This window comes from Nematolebias whitei, chromosome 1 (genome assembly GCF_014905685.2).
Source record: "Nematolebias whitei isolate Nwh7 chromosome 1, NemWhi1, whole genome shotgun sequence".
Lineage (NCBI taxonomy): Eukaryota > Metazoa > Chordata > Actinopteri > Cyprinodontiformes > Rivulidae > Nematolebias > Nematolebias whitei.
In genome coordinates this window covers 22,641,927-22,664,043 of record NC_056498.1, presented here as the reverse complement: position 1 = coordinate 22,664,043, position 22,117 = coordinate 22,641,927, and the positions used below count along the sequence as shown (strand labels likewise).

The 22,117-nt window shown below is 41.5% G+C and overlaps 1 protein-coding gene across 1 annotated transcript in view; it reads left to right on the top strand.

Moving 5' to 3' along the window:
* The window catches only part of tesk1b (testis associated actin remodelling kinase 1b), a 46,741-nt gene extending 29,992 nt beyond the window's left edge, over positions 1-16,749 (top strand). Inside the window, exons 5-11 of the mRNA XM_037675690.1 lie at positions 602-748; positions 3,207-3,289; positions 10,592-10,682; positions 12,687-12,770; positions 13,846-13,932; positions 14,674-14,770; positions 14,889-16,749. Coding sequence (XP_037531618.1) covers positions 602-748; positions 3,207-3,289; positions 10,592-10,682; positions 12,687-12,770; positions 13,846-13,932; positions 14,674-14,770; positions 14,889-15,985 — 1,686 coding nt within the window. The 3' untranslated portion in view covers positions 15,986-16,749. The remainder of the gene's footprint in view (positions 1-601; positions 749-3,206; positions 3,290-10,591; positions 10,683-12,686; positions 12,771-13,845; positions 13,933-14,673; positions 14,771-14,888) is intronic.
* Positions 16,750-22,117: the final 5,368 nt, after the last annotated feature.

Below are 22,117 nucleotides of genomic sequence, written 5' to 3'. Positions count from 1 at the left end.
TCTTTTCTCAGAGTCTTTCTTTCGGCCGTTCTTTTCTCAGAGTCTTTTTGTCGTTTTTTTCTCAGAGTCTTTCTTTCGGCCGTTCTTTTCTCCCGGGTCTTTCTTTTGGCCGTTCTTTTCTCCCGAGTCTTTCTTTTGGCCGTTCTTTTCTCCCGGGTCTTTTTGTCGTTATTTCTTTCTTTTCTTAGTCTTTCTTTCTGCTAATGGGATGGGTTTGATCATGATTGCTCTCAGTCCATGTGAATTGTGTCCTGAACTCCACACTCCCATCAGCTCAGTGTTACATAGTTATCTATACTGAATTCTGTGGTTGTTTTCGAGTGCAAAGAGCAGCAGAAGCTGCACTTCTGTGCAGCCTGAGAGTTAAAAATGAACATGAGCTGTTATTATAATAACAGAAATCGACATTAAGCTGCCCATCAGAGGGACATTTGGTTTTCAAATAGACATATTGCTTAAATACTGCCGAGTCCCATCTTCCCCGAACAATTTTGAAAGGCTTCTTCGTGTCATAATTCCAGCAGCAGCTTATCAAAATAAAATCTTCTTTTGTAGTATTTTATTCTTAATGAGCTCTTGGTGTTTTCTTGTGATGCTGCAGTACATCAACGGTGGTAACTTGGAGCAGCTGTTGAGCAGCGATGTGTACCTGTCGTGGAGCGTCCGCCTCAGCCTGACTCTGGACATCGCTCGAGGTCTGAAGTACCTGCACAGCAAAGGCATCTTCCACCGGGACCTCACCTCCAAGGTGACAAGAAACCCCTCATCCTCTTTAAATGGTGTTTATGAGACGTGTGCTCTACGCCACAAGCACAGATGAACACAGCCAGGGTGAAAACGTGGGAAGATGTGAATACATTTCTTTAAATTTAGAGATTTGGGACAGCCAAAGGCTTTTATTGCTGTATTACAGTCATGCAACCACACGTGGTGCCTTCACTGAGGCTCCGTTTTATAAGTGCTTCTGTGCTTCCAGGTGAATTCATTCAAACCAGCAGCTGAATTTTGTTTTTTAAGCTGCACTCAAAGCTGCAGTTTGTTGATGTAAAACTGAGGTCCAAGCAGAGAGAAGGTTTGTTTAGTTACTACAGGGCCTCTGCTGAAAGTTTGCACCCACTTCCTGTTCGGTCTGTGTAAATGTAATTATTTAAAATCTACAATAAGAGAAGTGTCCTTTATTAGTAATTGTAAGCTTTGTATAAACTATACTGCACAGAGTAATTCATTTAGACCATTAAAGGGATAGTTCAGGAGTGGCTTCTGTGGGGTGTTTATGAACAAATAATATCTTACCTGTTGTAGACAACTCTTGACAACCTCTTTGGCGATATAATTAAGTTCTGACTGGATTCACGAGATAACGGTATGAACAGGACCAAAACCAAAGTGGATTGCTGCGGTCCTAAAAATAAAGATTATTCCTAATAATTTTGTTGGAAGTGCTTTAGCTGCACTGGCTGTGCTACAGCTAGCAGCTGCTGCGTTTACAGGCTCCACTAGTCATTATGTCATAAATCTGGTCAGAGATCAGTTTTATCTTTTAATCATTTCAAGGTCAGCCGCAGAGCTGTAAGGTTATATTAATTGTTCAAAGAAACACTTCAATAACTGAACTATACCTTTTAAGATTTTTTTTTTATTCAATCTTTATTTCTACATATTAATCCCATTGAGCCTCAGGGACTCATTTACAAGAGAGACCTTTGTTTTTATGTGGAAACTAAAACAAGTTTAACGGTAAATAAACAGCTAAAGTAATTGTCGGAATAAATCTAGAGTCCTTATGATAACTGGGGCTTCTGTTCATGACTTTGTCTTTGTGGTAATTCTGTGTTGGATGGATCAGTATTTTCTTAAATACTACCATCATTTGCAGTAAATTACGGTAATTATAAGATACTATATTAAGGGGAAAAGTTTTCTAATAATCTACTTCAGGGCTATTGAACTCAGTTACATAAGGGTGGGGGCACGGACCAGTTTCAGTCGATACATTAAGTCATGTACAGACATCTTTTCTTAGTTGCAGGTTCATCAACAAGAGATTGATCTGTCTCATTTGACGTTTTCTGTGACTTTCCACGTCAAAATCAATAACTACTGGAAAATTCTACGTTTTTTGGGAGGGGCATTAAAGTTAGTCAACTGTCATGAGAAGCATGCACTAAATGGAAGTATGCTCAATTATTTTTTTTTTAAGCACAATGAGAAGCAATTAAAAATTATTTAGCATTTAAAATATTATCTCTGGGGCCACATAAGATGTTATTTGAATTGAATTGAAAAATACTTTATTAATCCCAAAGGGCAATTAAATGTTGTAACTCATTATCCTCATTTCATTAAGAGACGTTATAGATACTGATGTAGGCAGAAAGGTCCGTCCAACAGTGGATCCAAAGAAACTGGCCGCAGAAGCCGTCAGATCCATCCACCCAGATTCAGCTGGCCTCTTGGTTCACCTGGGCTGCAGGACCGCCTGAATGCCGGGCTGAACTTCTCGCAGAGTGATGGCTACTCCTTCCAGCAGCCTGCCAAGCTCGTTGTCGCTGTGGACAGCCGGCCCGGGGGACAATCCCGGTCCTTCTGCTGTCACAAGACTTGTTTCCTGCCAGTTCCAGGATCTCGGTGGTCAGGCACTTGAGCACAGCCGGCAGGGAGACGGGAATGCATCCACGGCGCCTCCTTTTCAACTCATTTGAGATTTGGGGCTGTAGTTGAGAGATGTATTTGAGCTTTTGAGATGTTAATCAGCTGCTTCTGGTTGTAGAAGACCACCTTGTTATGGTTACTCATCATAACAAATGTCCAAAACTAAAAAAAGTTTCAGTAAAAATCCTTCCAGTTGCACAGCCTCCAATACCGGAGCAAACAGTCATCCAGAAAAAGAGGAATTAAAGTTTCCAAAAGCAAAATCTAACAGAGCTACTTCAACATGCATCCACCCGGAGTGGCGCAATTTTAGAACAAGGGCCAGATTTGGCCCATGGACCTTCAGTTTACTTGAACACTGAAGTCCATTTAAAGTCCTGTTAGACCCAACATAATCTGAATATTTATGAATGAATGAGCCCTGAATGTCGATGTGTAAAAAAAGAATCTTGATTTAAAATCTTGCATGATTGTTGGATTTGAGAAGCTGCGTTTTCGTACATCCACTGGACGCACAACAGTAGAAAATGTTTGACCTTTGACCCTCTGTGCAGAACTGCCTGGTGCGCTGGGAGGGCGGCAGGTGCTCAGCTGTAGTGGGAGACTTTGGCCTCGCAGAGAAGATCCCAGATTACAGGTCGGTCCATAAAAATCTATCGGCGTTCTACGATTAGATAAGGCCTGCTCAGTAAATCACATTCCTTCACTTCTCTGTATCGTATTGCTCGTGCCATATATGTCTGTGTGCTCAGAATTATTTCACCCAACTTCTTCTTTTTTTTTTTTTTCCTTTCAGAGACGGTCACAGACCAAATAAGATTGTTGCTCACACCAAAATACACATTGTTTTTTTTGTTTTTTTCCAAAGTATGCAGGCACACATTGCCTCCTTTCCAAATATTGTGGTTAACCCCACTTTGCTCCCCGCAGGATAATTAATAATCCTGTCAAAGTGCAGTTTTAAAGCTAGGGAGAGCAGTCAGATTAAGTATTGACAGCACCCTCGAGTCACACTGCTATGACCTCAACAAGCTGCTCCCTCTGCAGTCTCTGTTCCCCCGTCCCATGCAGCTGTGTTTATTCACGTTTATGTGGCATCCTTAATTTATAGCTGCTTCTGCAGTGTATGAATGGAAAGAAAACTTGCACGTTCTGTAGCTTTTTCCTCCGGTGACTTCATGTTTCCAGAAATGGTTGATGGGCAGATTCTTTACCGGACTAATAAAAAATACCATAATGTGGGGGAAAAAAAGTTCTGTTTTAATGTTCTAGTGTTTCTGGAGCAAAATTAAAGTGTGTATCCTGTAACATAAACTGCCCCTTGGCTGTTTTTGAATGTTAAGATTTGTAGGAAACGTCCATGGTGGGAGCAAACTTTTTTTTCTGACAGAATTCAGCAAAAAAATTATTTTTCTTTTTCCTTTGTACCTTCGTTTGATGTATTCCTGTTATAATTGTACAACAATCATTTTTTTTTTGTCTTTAAACACTTATTTGTGTCATTTACTTTTTGACAATACAGACACACTGGAGTTAAAGCCAACCGGAGAGTAGCCTAACGTAACGAGTAGAAAATGGTGGTAACACCTTAGCCTAGCTGGTTGTTTTTTTTTTGGCTCCAAAATTCAAAAAGCAAATTACTTATCAGACCCAATTAAATTTTTAGAAAGACAAAAATAGGGGAAAAATAGCTCAAGTGTGGAAACCTAATTCCCCTTACATTTGTTTTATGTTTATTTTTCTTTTGGTTAGGCTTCTGGCCTAAGCTAGTCACCACCTAGCTTTAGCCTCAGACTTTCAGAATCAGAACAAGCTTTATTACCATTGTACAGAAATACCGTGAGATTATGTTCGTACAGCAGTCGTCTGAAAGATGGGCGGAGTGCACGTTGCTGTTGCTACTGGGGCGAGGCCCTTTATCCTTTTTCAGAATAATATTTTAGATAGAAAAAGGGAAAAGGCCATGAGGATAGGATAGTGGCATTACAAAAAAAGATCTCTTGACACCTTGCTTTCCCTTAGTTTACACATATCCCAGGAGAAATTTGACAAGTCTGCCTGCTTCCGAGGCCAACCAGGGGAGTCTGATTCAGATAAGCCACAATTGTGGATTTAAAAAAAAATTTTCAGGCAATCTGCTTTTTTTCCTTGTCGGCCTTGAGTCCTGCTGGTACTTTCAAGATCCAAATGGCCAGATTGGTGGGCATTCTCTGGTCCGTGCTTATGAGCCTCCTCCAAGGTCATCTCCAACATGTTGGCGAGTCCCAGAAGCCGCAGGTGGCCTGCGATTCTCACAAATTGCTTCCATCTTACGGTTTAGCTTGTAAAGCAGCTGATTTTAAGTACTTATAGCATGAACCAAACCTTCACACAGACTCTGCAGTTTTGCCATAAACTGCTGCCGCTGTCTTCCTTAAATCCAATAGCATAGGAATCCGCCGATGCCAAAAAGTAGAAACCCTGCTGTCATAAATCCAATTATATAAACACCTTCAGCGTCCTCCTGAGACAAAACGGAAAGACACATCAGCTCCCAAACTCCCCACGGATCCATGACTTATCCTGTCGCGTGAGTCTCAGCGGAACATGAGGGTTCTCCAGGACCCTGTCGTTTTGTTGAAAAGATTTTATTGATTGCTTGAAAGTCCAGCTCACCAGATCCATGACCATAGTTTTCGTTTCGGAAGATGTGTAATAGGAGCTCCGATAGACGGAGAACAAAAAAAAAGCAGGAGGAGAGCAGGAGAGGGAGAAAAAAGGCATCCACCTTGCATGAGTGAGTGCAGAAAAAAAAAGAATTTCTTTAAGGATTTCTTTTCTTTGTATTCTTGCCTATTAGGTTTTTTTTTTTTTTTTTTTTTTTTTTTTGCCATTTAGCACTAAAAACACTACCTAAAATGAGGTCAAAGTAATCCTTGCAAGCTAAATTTATTTTAAAAAAATGTCTTATTATTTACGTTTTCCCCTCTCTGGAACCTGCCATAATTGTACAATGTATCCAGCAGAGGGCACATGAAGACTACTTTCAAGTCATGGCCGTTCGTTTTAAGTTTCAGTTTCAGCACAGCCGAAGCAGTGAGCAATACTGTGTGGTGTATTTTGCTGAATGGAGCATGCTAATTTTATTTGAACCGATCTATAAAATAAATGAAATAAAAAGATATATATTTTTTTCAAATCTCCAACCCTTTTGTCAATAGCTACATGCCCCTCAACGTAGCAAGCTAACGTTTTGATAACCTAGCATAGGCTATTGCCTTGTAAAATGTTAGCCAGAACAATAAATCTAACGTAGAGATAAATATATAGTTAGTAACTTTGTCTTTGTCGACCTCAATGAAATGCATTGTTTGTCTAAAATATTTACTTCTTTGCAAAACAAACAAAATGTTGCTGTGGTCAGTAGTAATTAGACCTTCATCATACGTGACTGACTGTTTAAGCACTTAACAGGGAAGGACGTTTCTTTGTTTAATTTATATTTATTTAACACACTTGGTAACTTTATGGTGAATAGTGGAGGATAGAAAATGTGAACGCACGTTAGGAAAACTGTTTTTATGACCAGTGCACCACTTGTGTACCTAGAGTGGGACTACGTATAGTGTGGATCTGATTTTCTTAGCTTCATGGTCGCTAACGGCTGCGATTAATGAACAAGCCCCACTCCACTCACTGTTTTCTTAAATTCTTGGGGGTGAACACGGTTATCGGCATTCACCTTCCACTCCCAATACTGGTATCGGCGATAGTCAAAATTTCCATATTGGTCGGGCTCTACTTCTTAGTTCATCCCAAAGGTCACAAAACCGTCTTGAGTATTGATAAAGGGTGGTGACTGGTCTGAAGCCACATAGTATTTAAAAAAACAAAAAAAAAACAGCTACTCAAAACTAAATTTAGTGTTAGGTCACACGTTAAGCAAGCAAGTAATTATTTACTAAAGAAGGAAGTTCCATTCATGGACCTGCACAGGTTGATTTTAAGAAGTAGTTTCTAATGCACATAGAAAAGTAATACTTGTTACTTGTGTTAATTGTGTTTGTTTTTTTTTGAATGTCTAGAGGACCAGATTGAACTTTTTTGGATTTTTCTACCTGGATTATTGAGCATGCATCAGGGTAATACTTGTTAGTTTGCTTTCAAAAATCCCACACAGTCATGAGGGCAGAAACACATGAGCATGAGATGTTTATGGCCTTTTTGATCTGAAGTTTCTTGCCTTCACTTATATAGTCACAAACTTGTATCCCACAAGTCCTCCTCTCCTGTTTATCTGCAGTCTTTTTATAAAAAGCATTCTGGCTGAGATGAGACATCTGCCACTGTAACCCGAAATGCCTTTTTCTCTGCTTCTGCTCTCTGGGTGTTAGTGTCGAGCCACCGCTTGTGTTTACACAAGTATGCGTCACGATCGGGGAGGAGGACAGCCTTGTAACTTTGCACTTAAAAAACAATAAATTAAATTTCCAATAAACTTGTACATATATAAAACGGGCTCTAATAAATGTGGAAAAAGGGGAGGGGTAAAATATATGAGATGGGTGATGTATTTTCCAAAAGTGACACTTCACCTGAGTCGTCAGTCTCTTGTTTGCTTTTGCATTCTTGCACGTCTGTTTGCTCCTGTCTCTGTTTCAATAGGAGCTGGTGAGTTGTGTTTCCGTCGTCCTCGGGGTCATGTTTGCTTTTTATTTTTGCCCACACACTGTTGCATCCTGCAGCAAACCACAAGCAGAATGGACCAGCATTGTATGTGTGTGCACAATGTTAATACAACTCTGCTCATGGCATGGAGTTAGGAAAGCAAGGGGGGTGATTTGGGGTTGAAGGGTGTAAGGAAAAGCTCCAAATAAGGTCAAACTATTCCAGTCCTGCTCTTTCTCTTTCTGCTTTAGAGGATCTCTGCCGTCTCTTGAATAAAACGTTCCGCTTTGCTTTTGTTTTCCCCTCATCTGAGCCGTTTCCTCTCTGCTGCCTTCTGAGTGTTTCTTCATTTCCTTTGCTCCACTTCTCCAAACTGTGTTTACGTCGAGAGCCATGGCTGTCTCTGCGCTCGTTTCCCCCTCTGCCATCAGCCTTCTGCCTGAGTTTTCTGCTGTATCACAGTAACAGATGGAAATAGAACAGGGAGGAAGTATCTCCCAGCAGGGGGTGTGTGTTTTGTTTGTGTAGATGTGCAAACGCATAGTCCTTGCACATTCTCGAGTTCCTTCCTCTTTTTTTTTTTTTTATTCTGCTAAAGTTGCACAACAATATCTCTACATAACTGAAAATATTGTGGTTTCTTAGATACAGAGGAAGTTCGGGCAAAAGCGAAAATATTAGCACACTGATGCAGGTTTCACCTCATACAACCCTTCTGGGCTGTTTATCAAATGGAATTATTACAGTTTCAGCTTCAGCGGCTGTGCTTGATTCACAAAATACCGGTGCATCTTTCCCGCTCTTTTATCGTTTGAAGAGGTATTGAATGACGAGTGGGGAAATGGTCTATCACTTTTTGGTCTTTGCATCCTGAAGCTTCTGTAATGATGTGCAGGATTTTTAACTTCAATTGTTTACATCCAAATAGTACCCAAATTTATTGTACAGTGGCTATTTCCAAATGTATTTAATGCAGATTAATAAATTATGTGGCAAATGTCAGGAAAAAGAATGCAAGTGCCATGCTGTTGATTTTTATTAAAAGGAAGCATATGGGATTTTTTTTTTTTTTTTAAGTATGGAACTAAGCATAGAGCCTTGTGGAACTCCATGACTAAATTTAATCTGAATCTTAAAAATGTGGTAAGTTATGAAACTGAGGAGCAACTAATGTGTTGTTGTTGATAAGGATGATGATGGAGGAGGAGGAGCCCACATATTCAGATATCTCCAGAGATATTCAATCGGATTCAAGTCTGGACTCTGACTTGGCCCCTCCAGGACCTTCACAGTGTGGTCCTGAAGCCACTCCTTTGAGATCTTGACCATGTGCTTTGGGTCGTTGTCCTGACGAAAAATGAATCGTCACCCCGTCTAAGGTCGAGCGCTCTGGAGCAGGTTTTCCTCCAGGATGTCTCATTGCTGCATTAATCTTTCTCTCTATCCTGACTAGTCTTCCAGTTCCTGCTGTTGAAAAAATATCCCCATAGCATGATGCTGCCACCACCATGCTTCACTGTGGGGTGGTATTGGCCTGGTGATGAGCGGTGCCTGGTTTCCTCCAACATGGCGCCTGGCATTCACACCAAAGAGTTCAATCTTTGTCTCATCAGACCAGAAGATTTTGTTCCTCATGATCTGAGACTACTTCAGGTGTTTTTAGGCAAACTCCGGACGAGCTGCCATGTGCCTTTTTATTCAGGAGTGACTTTCTTCTGGTCGGTCAATGCAGGCCTGATTGGTGGATTGCTGCAGAGATGGTTGTCCTTCTGGAAGGTTCTCCTGTCTCCACAGAGGAACGCTGGAGCTCTGACAGAGTGACCATGAGGTTCTTAGTCATCTCCCTGACTAAGGCCCTTCTCCCCCCCCACCATCACTCACTTTAGACAGCCGGCCAGCTCTATGAAGAGTCCTGGTGGTTCCAAACCTTCCATTTACAAATGATAGAGGCCACTCGGCTCATTGGGACCTTCAAAGCAGCAGAGAACGTTCCGTCTTTTTCCAGATTTGTGCCTCAACACAATCCTGTCTTGGAGGTCTACAGACTATTCCTTTGACTCGGTGTTTGCGTTCTGACATTACTGTCAACTGTGGGACCTTCTATAGACGGGTGTGTGTTTCCAAATCAAGTCCAATCAAATGAATTTACCCCAGGTGGACTCCGTTTAATTTGTAGAAACATCTCAAGGAGGATCAGTGGAAACGAGATGCATCTGAGCTCAATTTGGAGCTTCATGGCAAAGGCTGTGAATACGTATGTAAATGTGATTTCTTAGTCTTCTATTTTTAATAAATTTGCAAAAATCTCTAATCTCTTTTCACATCATCATAATGGGGTATTGTGTGTAGAATTATGAGGAAAGAGATTAATTTAATACAATTTGGAGCACGGCTGTAACATAAAATGTGGAAAAGTGAAGCGCTGTGAATACTTTCTGGATGCTGTGTCTGTATACGTCTGCAGTAACAAGTCTGTTTCCCCCGTGGGGCTTGTTGACCAGATAAATGACTGCGTAAACAGTTGCTTCTTTCTGCGTAGACGATGAATAATTAATGAAAAGTGTGTTTTAGATGGACGTCTCTGGAGTTTGTCACATTATACAAGCTCATCTACACAAAGATGTTAAATGTCCAAACTGGTCTCAGCCAGTTTGTAAAAATCATCCTTTTTATTTTTCTATTACTTTGGTACAGTGAGATATTAAACTATTTGAAGTTGTAAAACCGTCTGCATAACTTGTTTGTGTCTGGACTGCAGTCAGAAATCAACACATTAGATAAAAGGCCTAGCGTTCCTTAAAGGAATATATCGCCCGCCACCTTTCTCATGAGAAGTTATAGTTGTTTTGGTTAAACATTTAAAATGAAAGTTTATTTTGCTAACAGACACAACGTAGCCATTTTGCCTTCAGCAGTTTTTGTGGGTGACGCTCAAAGCTAACCACGTTTTAATTAAAGCAGTTCATGAAAGTTTAACAGCTTTATCTTTTTAAAGCTGAATGCGCCGTAGAGTTTTTGTTTTTTCTTCCAACTCCGGCTGATTCTGAGTTTTCCTTCACTCCCACCACTAATCTGCTGTTGCCACTGTCAAGACTACATCCCAACCGTTTGTTTACTGTAACTCGGTCATAAGACCTTCATTCCTGTTTTCCTGCTCGTTAACCGTTTTCCCCACAAAATCCCTGAAAGTAAATTTTAAGCGGTTCGTTCCGAGTGTTGGTGCTTTGGGGAAATTTCTTTCGAGAAGTTTGAACAAATCTCTGTGTTCTCCTGTTTCTTTTTCCCACCCCAGTGAGGATGAAGTCCAGGAGCCTCTGGCTGTCGTCGGCTCCCCCTACTGGATGGCTCCAGAGGTACTCCGAGGAGAAGTGTACAACGAGAAGGTACTGAAGTACTTCACCCCCTCTCCTTCAGCTGCACGTTGTTGCAAGAGTTCAAAGTCCACTTGTGTCTCTGATAAGACAATCAAATAAACCGCATAGTTCATGCGGTGACGTAAAGCAATAAATATTTATGAAACGTTTTATCGTAGGCAAACACAAGCGTTATGTAACGGCTCGGTTACCCGAAGCATTTTCTGTAAGACTTGATGAAAGTTCTGCAGTGTGCCCAGCTTTAAAGGAAACTCCTGATTCGTATAAACCACTGCCCAACGTGGAGCGTATATGTTTACTTTATGTACTATTACACGTCCATGTATCCTAAACCAGAAGTGTATATGAATGTTCATTATTTTTATTGCCAGTGGATCAGTTGTGACCTGTGCGGGAAAGATCTGAGACCAACTTTGATTAGTTCTGTGTTTTTGCGTCGAAACGAATCGACGGCAAGGTTTTGTCCCCCACCGCGGAGCCAAGAGTGGGAATTGAAAGGATCCTCTTGTCTGTCCGTCCATGTTGCGAGCATGATAACTTTGGAACAATCAGTTGGGTATTGACTTCCATTTTGCTGTGTGGCTACATCTAAGGGTAAGAAAAGTTCCTATTGGAAATTGGGTTGCCACATCAAATCCAAAATGGCTGCCACCATATATATTTGTAAACCAGCCGCCTCTGTCATTTCAGGAAACTGCTTTCTAGTTGTTATGTAGCGTTAAATATAGTTTCTTCAAATGATCGAGGTGGCCGGAAGTTAATCTATGGTGGCCAGAGCCCCCATTGGCCACCCCCTGGCTCCACCCCTGTGCCAACTAACAACCAAGAGAAAAACAAACATGTTTACATAAATGTCCAGTTTGTGAAATATTCAGAATAGGAGACAAATCGGCACCTTTTACAGTTTATGGCTATTTAACACGGCCCAAGCTACATCACAAGATCTTTGCCTTTAGTAATTATAGAAACCTAAAATTACTTTCCCATGTAGGAGTTTAGTTTTAGAATAATTTATTTTCTGCTGAAAACCAAATATGTTGAACTAAGCAGCTAAATGTAAACATTTGGTGTTCTATGTCATTAATTAATAGTATGCCTAACTGGCCACAGGCTACAGCCTACATAACAAAGCACCTTTCATGCTCCAAGAGATGACACAACTCTACCTTTATCTTTGATCGTTTCTCCTCTTCTTCTTGTCTCTTTCTCCTAAACTGGGCACCTGATGGTTTTGACCTGTTCTTGTCCGTCTTCCATGTGTGCCATTAGCTCTTGGATGGAGTAGTAGATTATCATCGGTCAAAACAACTTGGGTCTAAACTAATTCTCCTTGGTGTGCAGATTGGTTTAGTTTTTCAACAATTTCACACAAATAATCTGTGAACTGTTGGTTATATTCACCATATTATGAAGGAAATGGAAGCACCCCCTCCCCTCAGTGGTGTGATTTACTTAACGATTACCATATTTTCCGGCGTATAAGTCAGTTTTTTTGCATAGATTTGTCAGTCCTGCAACTTGTATACGTTTTTTCATCCATATTCATAACACAACTTTTGACCGACACTTTAAATTTTGAAGAACTACAACGGTGAGTCCTCCCGTGCGCGCTCACTTCACTCAGCTAGTGCAGGAACACTGGAGCTCTGGCTGCGATGGATGGATGGATGGCGCCGCCCAAGCGAAATGAAGCTGTTTGGACCATTAAATAAACGTATAATAAACACGACGGGTCAGCGGTGACAGGGAATAAATGCAACTTATACGCCAAAGTGACTGTAAATGTTTTTTTCCTCTTCGTGATGCTTTTTTGACTGATGCGACCTATACTACGGAGCGACAGAGTACTGCTTATTCAAGTTTGTTTCTGTTTTCTGAAAATGATATTTGGATAATGTGCTGTAAGGCAGAATCTATGCTGCGTGTGTGTGTGTGTGTGTTTTGTCTTGGCTGATTTAATCTTTTAGCTCTTCTGTATTTCTGGTTGATCCTGATGTCGTTCTGTTTTTGCAGGTGGACGTGTTTGCATACGGGATTATCTTGTGCGAGATCATTGCGAGGATACAGGCCGACCCAGACTTCCTGCCACGCACTGAGGTATGCAACAGATCACCGTATATTTAAAGAGATGACTTTCACTAATTGGTCTTTTATGAATAAACTAAACTGAGTTGTAATGCAGCGGTCCGGTGAGGAATTCATGTTAAGAGATGAATAAATGCCTTGTGTGTTTTTAGTGAATAAAGTGTCTTTTCATGGTGTTGCCCAACAATGAAGGCAGGTTAGAAACACATCTGCCCTCATCCAACAGATTGCAGTTAATCAGAAAGTGCTGAAACTCGATGTTGCAACTCCTCCAGTCTTAAGAAAAACACTACGGGCAAGTTGGAGGTAGATCGAAAAGAAAGTTTTCGAGATAAGCAAAAAAAAAAAGATGAAACTATTCTTCAAAAAACAGTTCCCCACATGACTATTTCGCAATGATCTGTGTAATAATAACTTTATTTAAAACGATAAATAAAGCTGTTGCATCACAGCGCAGCTGAATTTAAAAGCAAACATGAATAAATCGATTAAAAAATCGTTCTGCTCGTTATCATCACGTAAAAACAGGAAGCTAACTTATCTGAACGGAAAATTTAAATCGAGTGATAAAGTCTTGGAAACAGAGTTTAGTGCATGTGCTGTGACAGTCAGCAGGTTTCATATTTTTCTTGCTGCAAACGTATTTTAGACATTTGAATATGGAAGAAGCTGCAAAAACAACGTGCAGGAACGGTTAGGCTGGGTATGTGTTGATGGTAGGGAGCAGCTCACAGCTGTATTTATATTTTGTAGCAGAACAGTTTTCAAATGCTCATTAATTTATTAAAAATACTTTTTGTCTTGGTAAATTACTTTCTATTAATGTGTTTTGGTCACTGCATCAGCGCAAACATCAAACTAGAGGTTATCGTGGAAAATGTCTCCCCCTAGTGGCTGTTTTAGTACTGCAACTCAAGTAATACTGTAGCTGCATACCAAAACTCGTTTATAAAATATGAGGCTTTTTTCTTTTTTCTTTTATTAGTCTAATAAATGATACATTCTTATAATACAGCCAATAAAAAAATAATTCTCCCTTTTTTCAATTTTTGAAATCCAAGTTTAAATTTCTCATTTTCACATTCAGGACTTTGGTCTGCATGTTGTGGCTTTCCGGCTGATGGTGGGGGACTGTCCACCCGACTTCCTGGATTTGTCCGTCGCTTGCTGTAATGTAAGAAACGTTCATTTAACATTCCTTCCCTTCCTTTTTTGTTCTGCCTCTTTTGTCTTAGCTGCTGTTCGTTTATGTTCCTTAGCTGCTGACTTCACACTAACAGGGAAAGCTTTAAGAAGTTCCTGTTTGTAGATTGTCTTGTCTGTGATGCAACGAAAGAAAAGCTTGCATAAAAATGCCTCATCCGATAAAACATCCATGCATGCATCCTCTTCTGTCCATTTCGGATCGCATGGGTTACTGGTGTCCATATCCAGCAATCACTGTACGAGAGGCGGTGGACACCCTGGACTGGTCTCCAGTCCACGACAGGGCCACAGGGAAACAAACAACCATTCACTCTCTCACCTAGAAACAATTTAGAGTTACCAATCAGCCTAACATGCATGTTTTTAGTCTGTTGGAGGAAACCAGAGTACCCGTAAAAAACCTATGCATGCACAGAGAGAACGTTCAAACTCCGCCCAGAAAGGTCCCCGGCCAGGATTCGATCCGGCAACCTTTTTGCTGAGAGGCAACAGCTCTACCACCTGCACCACCTGTCTTCTTTACACAAGAACTCTAGTGTTGATTGTAATGGTTTGTAGCTGTAGCATCAACAGGAACTGGACTTGATTTAGTTTCTAACTGGTGTATTTCTGGCCGTGCACGAGTCTTTCAAGCATCTTTTCATACTTTTAACTTGTGCTCGTCTTCCGTCGTCTGTATTCTCACACATCTGTTTGTCCTTCCTGTCAGATGAACGCGACGCTCCGTCCATCGTTCTCTCTGATCGTAGCAGAGCTGGAGAAGAGGAAAGCTGAGAGGAAGCAAAAGGACAAACCTCAGATTATCGGTGGGACACTTTTCAGACACTTGATGTAGAATTACGTCTAAAAACCGGTCCGATCTTTTTTTTTTTTTTTTTTTTTTTTTTTTTAAACATTGTGTTAAATGTTTTATTTTTCCTGTAGAAGTTGCTTCTCCAGTTGTCGGCCCTCTTCGAAGGCAGTCCCTCGGCTTGATGTCCGATCCCCGTCTCTCCCGCAGCAAGTCCGACATGCTGCATCCTCCGGACACGCCATCTTGTGTCACCTTGGCGCCTTCTGCTCGCGTCAACCCCTTCTCCCAGCGGGAGGACCTAAAGGGCGGGAAAATCAAGCTGTTTGACACCCCCAGCAAGTCGGTCATCTCCCTGACCTTCACGCTGCCTCCCCCGCCAGACTACAACGACGTTGCGGGCTCTGAGGACGACGACGACGTGCCCAGGAGGCACCGGCGCTGCCACTCGCTGCCTTGCACGCCGCCTCCGCACCTCACGTCGGCGCCGAACTCCGCGCTCACCGAGGAGGAGTCGGTGTCAGAGATGGACAGCGGGAACCGAGCGTGTGAGGAGGACAGTTTGTTGGGAGGTGAAAAGGAGAATCGTGTGGCGGGGGACTCGGGACTTCCGTTATCTGTTGAGCCTCTGTCAATGAACCTGCTGGACCAGGAGGAGCAGGAGGTGGAGGAGGAGCCCATGGACTGCACCAGCTCCCCAGACTCGCAGGACATCAGCTCCTCCTACTCCAAACAGCCGTCTCCTCCCTGTTGCTCCTCAACCCCGTTCCAACCTCCCAAGCCTCCCTTCACAAACGGCTGGGGGTCGGCTGTCTCTAATGGACCCCCGTGCCTGCCGCCCCTCTCCAGTTTGGACAACCAGAACGTGGTCGTCAGTCGACCTCTGGGCTGGAGCGCTGCCCCCAACACCCCCACGACCAACAACAACGGCTATCACACCCCTCCCAGCGACCCGGCAGGTTTGTCTCCCTTCGGCTCCGGCAGCGGGCACTCCCTGGACCAGGAGGAAGTGATCTCCTGTCCCGGCTGCTGCCTGGCCAGCCTGCGCTTCCCCTCAGTGTGTCTCAGAGCCCCACCCCGCAGGAACCCCTATAAGAACTTGAACGGGGACCACGCAGCCTCCCGTGGGCTGCTTTGCTCGGGGTCCAAGGTCCTGCCACCCTCCTCTGCCCCCACAACCACCAACACCAGCCTGGTGCCAGGACTCACCTTGCCAGGGGCGCAGACATAAAACACACACTGGGGGTGTGTGTGGGGTGGGGGGCTCTGTACCTGAAGTTCTTCCCTGGAAATTAAGCGGGTTTTCTTAGATTTTGCACAGATTTTAATGCAGCAATACTCGACTTATTTTCCAGACACTTTTTTGGTACTCTGAGATGTCTGCATGGGGTCATTAAAATTCTGTCCAGACTTAAAAATAAAAAAAATAAAAAAATGTATAAATAAAAAAAAAGGACTTTCTCCACACATTTTGGACAAGAACTTTGCTGGTGTCGCCCTCTGCTGGACTGAGGGCGCACCAACTTGTGATGTCAGCCATGGACTAGGATGAGGTCAGCTGGATCCTGTATATTTACGGTTGTAAAGATTCTTATGACGGATAATATTGATAAAGCTAATGAGGAATGTTAAACTTAGTATTAATACTGTTGCAATGATTGTTTTCGTTTGTTTGGTGCTGCTTCTGAATGAACAGGCAGTTTTGCTTTAATGTCTTTATCAGAGGTGTACGGTGCATTACTGAGGACGTCTGCGAGTGTGAGTGGTTGGGTGTGTGTGTGTGTGTGTGTGTGTTCTGTACACCGTTCTTATGACTATTTTTGTTGCTGTATGATCTTTGTTGGCCCGTCTGGTTGGCCTGTTTAAGCACTTCATCTGTATTACTGTTATTAAAGAAGCTGCTTATTGTTATATTTAGGAATGAATGGTCAAAGACCTGCTTGAGAGATGTACAGATTCGTATTATTTAAAGATGGCATTGAATAAAAAGATAGAATGAAATGAAGTGTTTGTTTTAATCACATTTTCAGCCTCGACTCATGCAGAACTTTATGCCAAATTCAAGACAAGTCCACACTTTTTTTGGGTCTCGTGCACCTCCTTGTTAAGTGTTCATTTTTTTAGACACAGTTCAAAAATTTATTTTCAGAACATTTTTGTCTCTGGAGACTAGAAATGTTATCACCAACGACCCAAAGAGCCAATGATCCATTCGTACTGATTGTTTCGTTTCTGTTAAAACACAAAGATGGAGGACAAAACGTATAAAAACAAAGAATATATACCAGTTTAATATTTTTTGAGAAGTGTAGACGAGGTCCCAGATGTAGTATTTTGTATGGAAATGTCTTCCTCTGTATTGAAGCGTACAACTGTCGCATGAAGTAAAATTATTGTTGAGCTGTATCTCGTTAAAACGAGAAAACTGCGTCTTTGTAATAGTTTTTTCTATATAACACGATAGTTTCTCATTATTCGTTATAATGACAGTTTTCTAATTAAAACTTGAAAACTCTTTAAAACGAGATAGTTTCTTATTATAACGAGGTAGTTTTCTCCTTAAAACTTGAATGTTATAACGAGATAGTTTCTCGTTATTGGTTATAACAACAATTTTCTGTTTAAAACTTTAAAACTGTAGTTATAACGAGGTAGTTTTCTCATTAAAACATGAAAACTGTCCTTAAAACGAGATAGTTTCTTGTTATTTGTTATAACGAGTTAGTTTTTCTCTATATAATGAGATAGTTTGTCATAACAAGATACAGCTCAATGATAATTTTACTTCATGTGACAGCTCTATGCTTCTGTAGTATTGTCCCATTTATAGGTTAAATTACTTTAGAAATAATTCCTTTTGGTTTTACTTATGACCGATTTTAATATCCTAGCAAGCTAAATTTAAAACCGAGTCTGTTTTTAAGCATTTAGCTTTGTTAGCAAATTTTTGCACACATTAGCTAACATGCTACTAAGCTGCTAACATGCTAAGAGGTCAATGTTCATATTAGCATATTGCTAATGTGGTCATATCTTTAGCATGTTAAAATCATTATCATAGTAATATGCTAATTTGATAACTGGTGGGCAAGTTTTACTTTTTAACCGTCAAACATTTCATTGAAATTTAGCATATTTAGCTTATTGATAAATCTTCAGTAAACTGTCGATTAACATTTCAAAATAATGTGAGAACGCGGCGTAATTCGATGAATGTGAACATGCTGAAGACGAGCTTACCAAATAGTCTGACTCCAACAAAGTTCAGTCAGGTCATCTGGATGGTTTCTTTTTTTTTTGTTGAAATGTTTCATCCAAAGGACTTCAGCACACTCACATAGTGGGCCAACCAGTTTGATGGTGATAAGATGGTTTCTGGAGTCCGCCCTCTCCCCATCTGTGACTGAGGTAGCCATAGCAAAAGTGGATCAAAACATCAAAGTTCGTGCTCAATAATCCAGGTAGAAAACCCAACAATGGTGAGTCAGGTCCTCTGGATGGTTTGTTCTTATATATTTATTATTATTATTGTGATTATTCATGAACTTTGATGTTTTGAACCACTTTGGCTATGGCTGCCTCAGAGGAGTCGAAGGGGGAGAGGGTGGACTCCAGAAACCATCTTATCACCATCAAACTGGTTGGCCCACTATGTGAGTGTGTTGCTTGTGAGACTGTTTGTTGTGGCTCCTCGGACTGATGAAGTCCTTTGGATGAAGTACGAAACCTCTCAACAAAAAAATTAACCATCCAGATGACTTTGTTGGATTTTTTTACCTGGATTATTGAGCATGAACTTTGATATAGTCCAACTATTGTAGTTTCAAATCACATCACTGTTAAATATAAAACAAAGGTCACCTTTTATTTGTGTTTTCTTTAAGAATGGCCTCAACTCAAGATGGACAGCACTCTCTGTCTCCGTCTCTCAGCCAAATCTGTTTCTCTGAGAACTTTAGGTTGCACTCGTGAACTGTTTTTCACACCTCCCTCTTTAAGTGGATCACACAGCCTATCCTCTCTTACAAAATCGCCAGCCTTTAATTGAATCTTTATCTCTCCCCACCCCTTGCGCCCTCCTGTTCTCCCCACACCATCCATTCCTCTCTGCAGCTCAGTCTGATGCCTCCTCCATTGCTCCTGACAGGTGTTTGCTGTTAAAGGGAGTCAGAAGTCTCTCCTGCTCTACAGTCTGTGGTACGGGTTGTAAAAGCTTAGGATGGTCTCGCTTTCGTGATCAAGAGGTCGCAAAGTTGCCATGAGGACGCGCGGTGTAACATGGTTTAGAGCTTCAGTTGGTTTGTGTATCGTTATTGTCCGGCTCATCACAGGTGAGTTCTGAAGTTGTTTGAAGTTTGATGATCTTGTACTCTTAAAGTATTGATTTTTTAAATAATTATGCTTTGAAATTACCTTCAATTACATGTTGAAGCCATTTGCTTCCTGTGTTCAGTGCTCCCATGCATGCAAAGCTCAACAAAGTTGTGACAATCGGACTTAAGGGGTCAATAAGCAACTTGTTTGACTGCGCTATTTTTGTGTCCTGGTTTCGTGCGAACCTCACAGGGTCGACTGGGTTAGTCTGCTACACTGCGGTGAAATCACTGGACTTAGGTTGCCTCCTGCAGTGGGATTGTCCTCATGCCAGTCCTAATATCACCTACACTGTACAAACAAAGACACAGGGGTAAGTCCTAATGCCTGTGCCAGAGAGAGACTTGCCTTTTCAAATGTGTTCTTGTCTTTACTTAGTTCTTTCGTTTGTCTCACTATGTGAGCACTTCCATGACTATTAAAGCTGGTGTGTACTCCTATGTGGGTGTATTAACATGTATGAAAATATGGTATACTCTTGATAAAATCATTAAGTGATAATAAGTATGCTTCTGAAAAAAATGGAAATGATAGATTGCTTGCGATTTAGACTATCCATGATGTCAATGGGACATAAACAACTAAAATAGAATTTCAGCACAATGTTGCACAAATTAAGCTTCTGGCATCGGATGTGCAATTAAAAAAAAAAAATTAAAAATGGAACATGTTGTTCACTTAAGGTGGATTAGTTTCAGTATTAGTGTCTAAGAGTCTTGTCCATAGATTGTAGAATGGAGTGGGAGATGGGTTGGCAAATGGGGTCTCATCCACAGTAATTGGGGAGTTGCTTCAGTTGGTGGAGAAGAAAGAGTTGAGTCGAAAGTCAAAGATCTTGATTTACTGGTCTGTCTTCGGCTCAACCATCACCTGTGGTCATGAGGTTTGAATCGTGACTGAAAGCATGGAATCCTGGATACTAGTGTCTGAAATGAGCTTCCTTTGTTGAGTGGCAGGGCTCGGCCTTACAGGTAGAGTGAGGAGCTCAGTGTAGACCCGCTGCTCCTCCGTATCAAAAGGAGTTCGTTGAGGTGGTTCAGGCATCTGATGCCTCCTGGACGCCTCCATTTGTAAGTTTTCTGGGAAGAGTCCCAGAGGCACATCCAGGGATTATAAATCTTTTTTGGTCTGGGAACACCTTGGGATCCCGCAGGAGGAGATGGAGTGTCATTGGCCAGAGATGTCTGGGTTTTCACCGGAACCAGTTTCTTCTAGAATGTGGCCAGGGATAATTGGTTGAAAATGGAGATGGATATGGAACGACTTTATTGAAGGAATTCTGTATTGAACCTAAATTTCAGTTCTAAACTTTAAATATTTCATCTTATGAAATAAAAATGAACTGACTTGACTATAATATTTTCAAGCCTTGAATTACAGCTTCACTGTAGGGAACATTGTAGAATGAAAGAAATCTGAAGGAACTTATAATTTGAAACATTAACAAAATTACTCCTTTTGTTGTTTACTTAAAATATACTATGCATCATAAAGACAAATTTTTAAATTAAAATTTAATGTGTTGAAATATGAACTTTTAACACAATTCTAGGTTTCTTTTGTTGGAGTCCGCCTCTCTACCATCACAGATAATCTACACCTCTAGATGCAGGAAGAGGGCCACCTGCATCATGAAGGACCACACTCACCCAGCACACACACTTTTTGCCCCGCTCCCCCCAGGCTGGAGGTTGAGGAGCATTAAGTGTAGAACCACTAGACTGAGGAACAGCTTCTACCATGAAGTTGCTGGACTCATAAATCCCTAACCACTAATCACTAATGCTACTTGAGTGGTAATATGTGCTGCTGATTAGCCATGCTGCTGATCTCATGCTGCTGATTATTTCATGCTGCTGTATGCATTCGTACTCATCTACTTACGCAGACTCATGTTCGTGCTGCTGTTGTTACGCCGTATTGTTTTACATTATTAGTGTTTAGCGTATATCTTAGATCTTTTAGCGTACTGTTTGGCATTCGTTTGAGCATATATCTTAATTTTTATCGCAGATCCTTATTTACCGTTTATTTTTACACTTTATATTTTTGCTATTGTTGGATGTAACTGGGACCCTGTGTACATAATTTCGTTCCACCTCGTGTAACACATGGTGAAATGACAATAAAACCTACTTGAACTTGAACTTTTACGTAGAACAGTAAAAAAAAACGTTAAATCAGAACAGAAAAGTCATTGTCATGTGCCTCGTGTGTGTTGTGTTTCAGGGACCCGTGGCAGGATGTCCCGTGGTGCGTTTGGATCTCATCCAACAGCTGTGATGTCTCGCAGGTCTTTTATAACTTTGAACTTTACAACATGATCCGTCTTGGTGTCCACCTCGGCCCCAGCTCCACCGTCTGGATCAAGCCACACAAATTCGACTACAGTGACTTCAGTCAGTGACTGTCTGCAGTTTGCGTAAAGCACCAGACTCAAACCTGATCTAAAATGATGAGTCTGCAGGTTCTCCCTTTCTAGCTGGGAGAGTACCATTTTTCTTGCACATGGTTTGAACCTGCTGCTTTAGGTGATGCTACCTGTTTAGTGGTGTGATGTGTTAAAAGTGGACAAACCTTAATGAAATGAACTCTGCTCTGTTTTCTCTCTTACCTGCCAAGCCTTCAGCCCTCCATCTGTCTCGGTGTCTCTGAATGAGCACAGCCTGTTGGTAAAGGTACAGTTTCCCTGTGCTGCCAAAAGGAGGTGCTCTCATGGTGTATGCTGTCCCATTTCTCAGCTGATTGACCCCTGGACCACAGTGACTGTCTACAACCAGCTCAATCGCTCTGATCACCAGGTCTAACCATCATCCAGACCACCTCTCACATCCATTACTAAAGATTCAGTCATTTTATAAACCCAGCTTACCCTGTAGGGGGCTTTGAAGGTTGAGTGGGGAAGTGTGAAAAAAAGCTAACATTTATCTACATGTTTGTGTCGTTGAAGAGCCGCACGGTTTGGACCCAGGAAGTGGTGTCCAGTTTG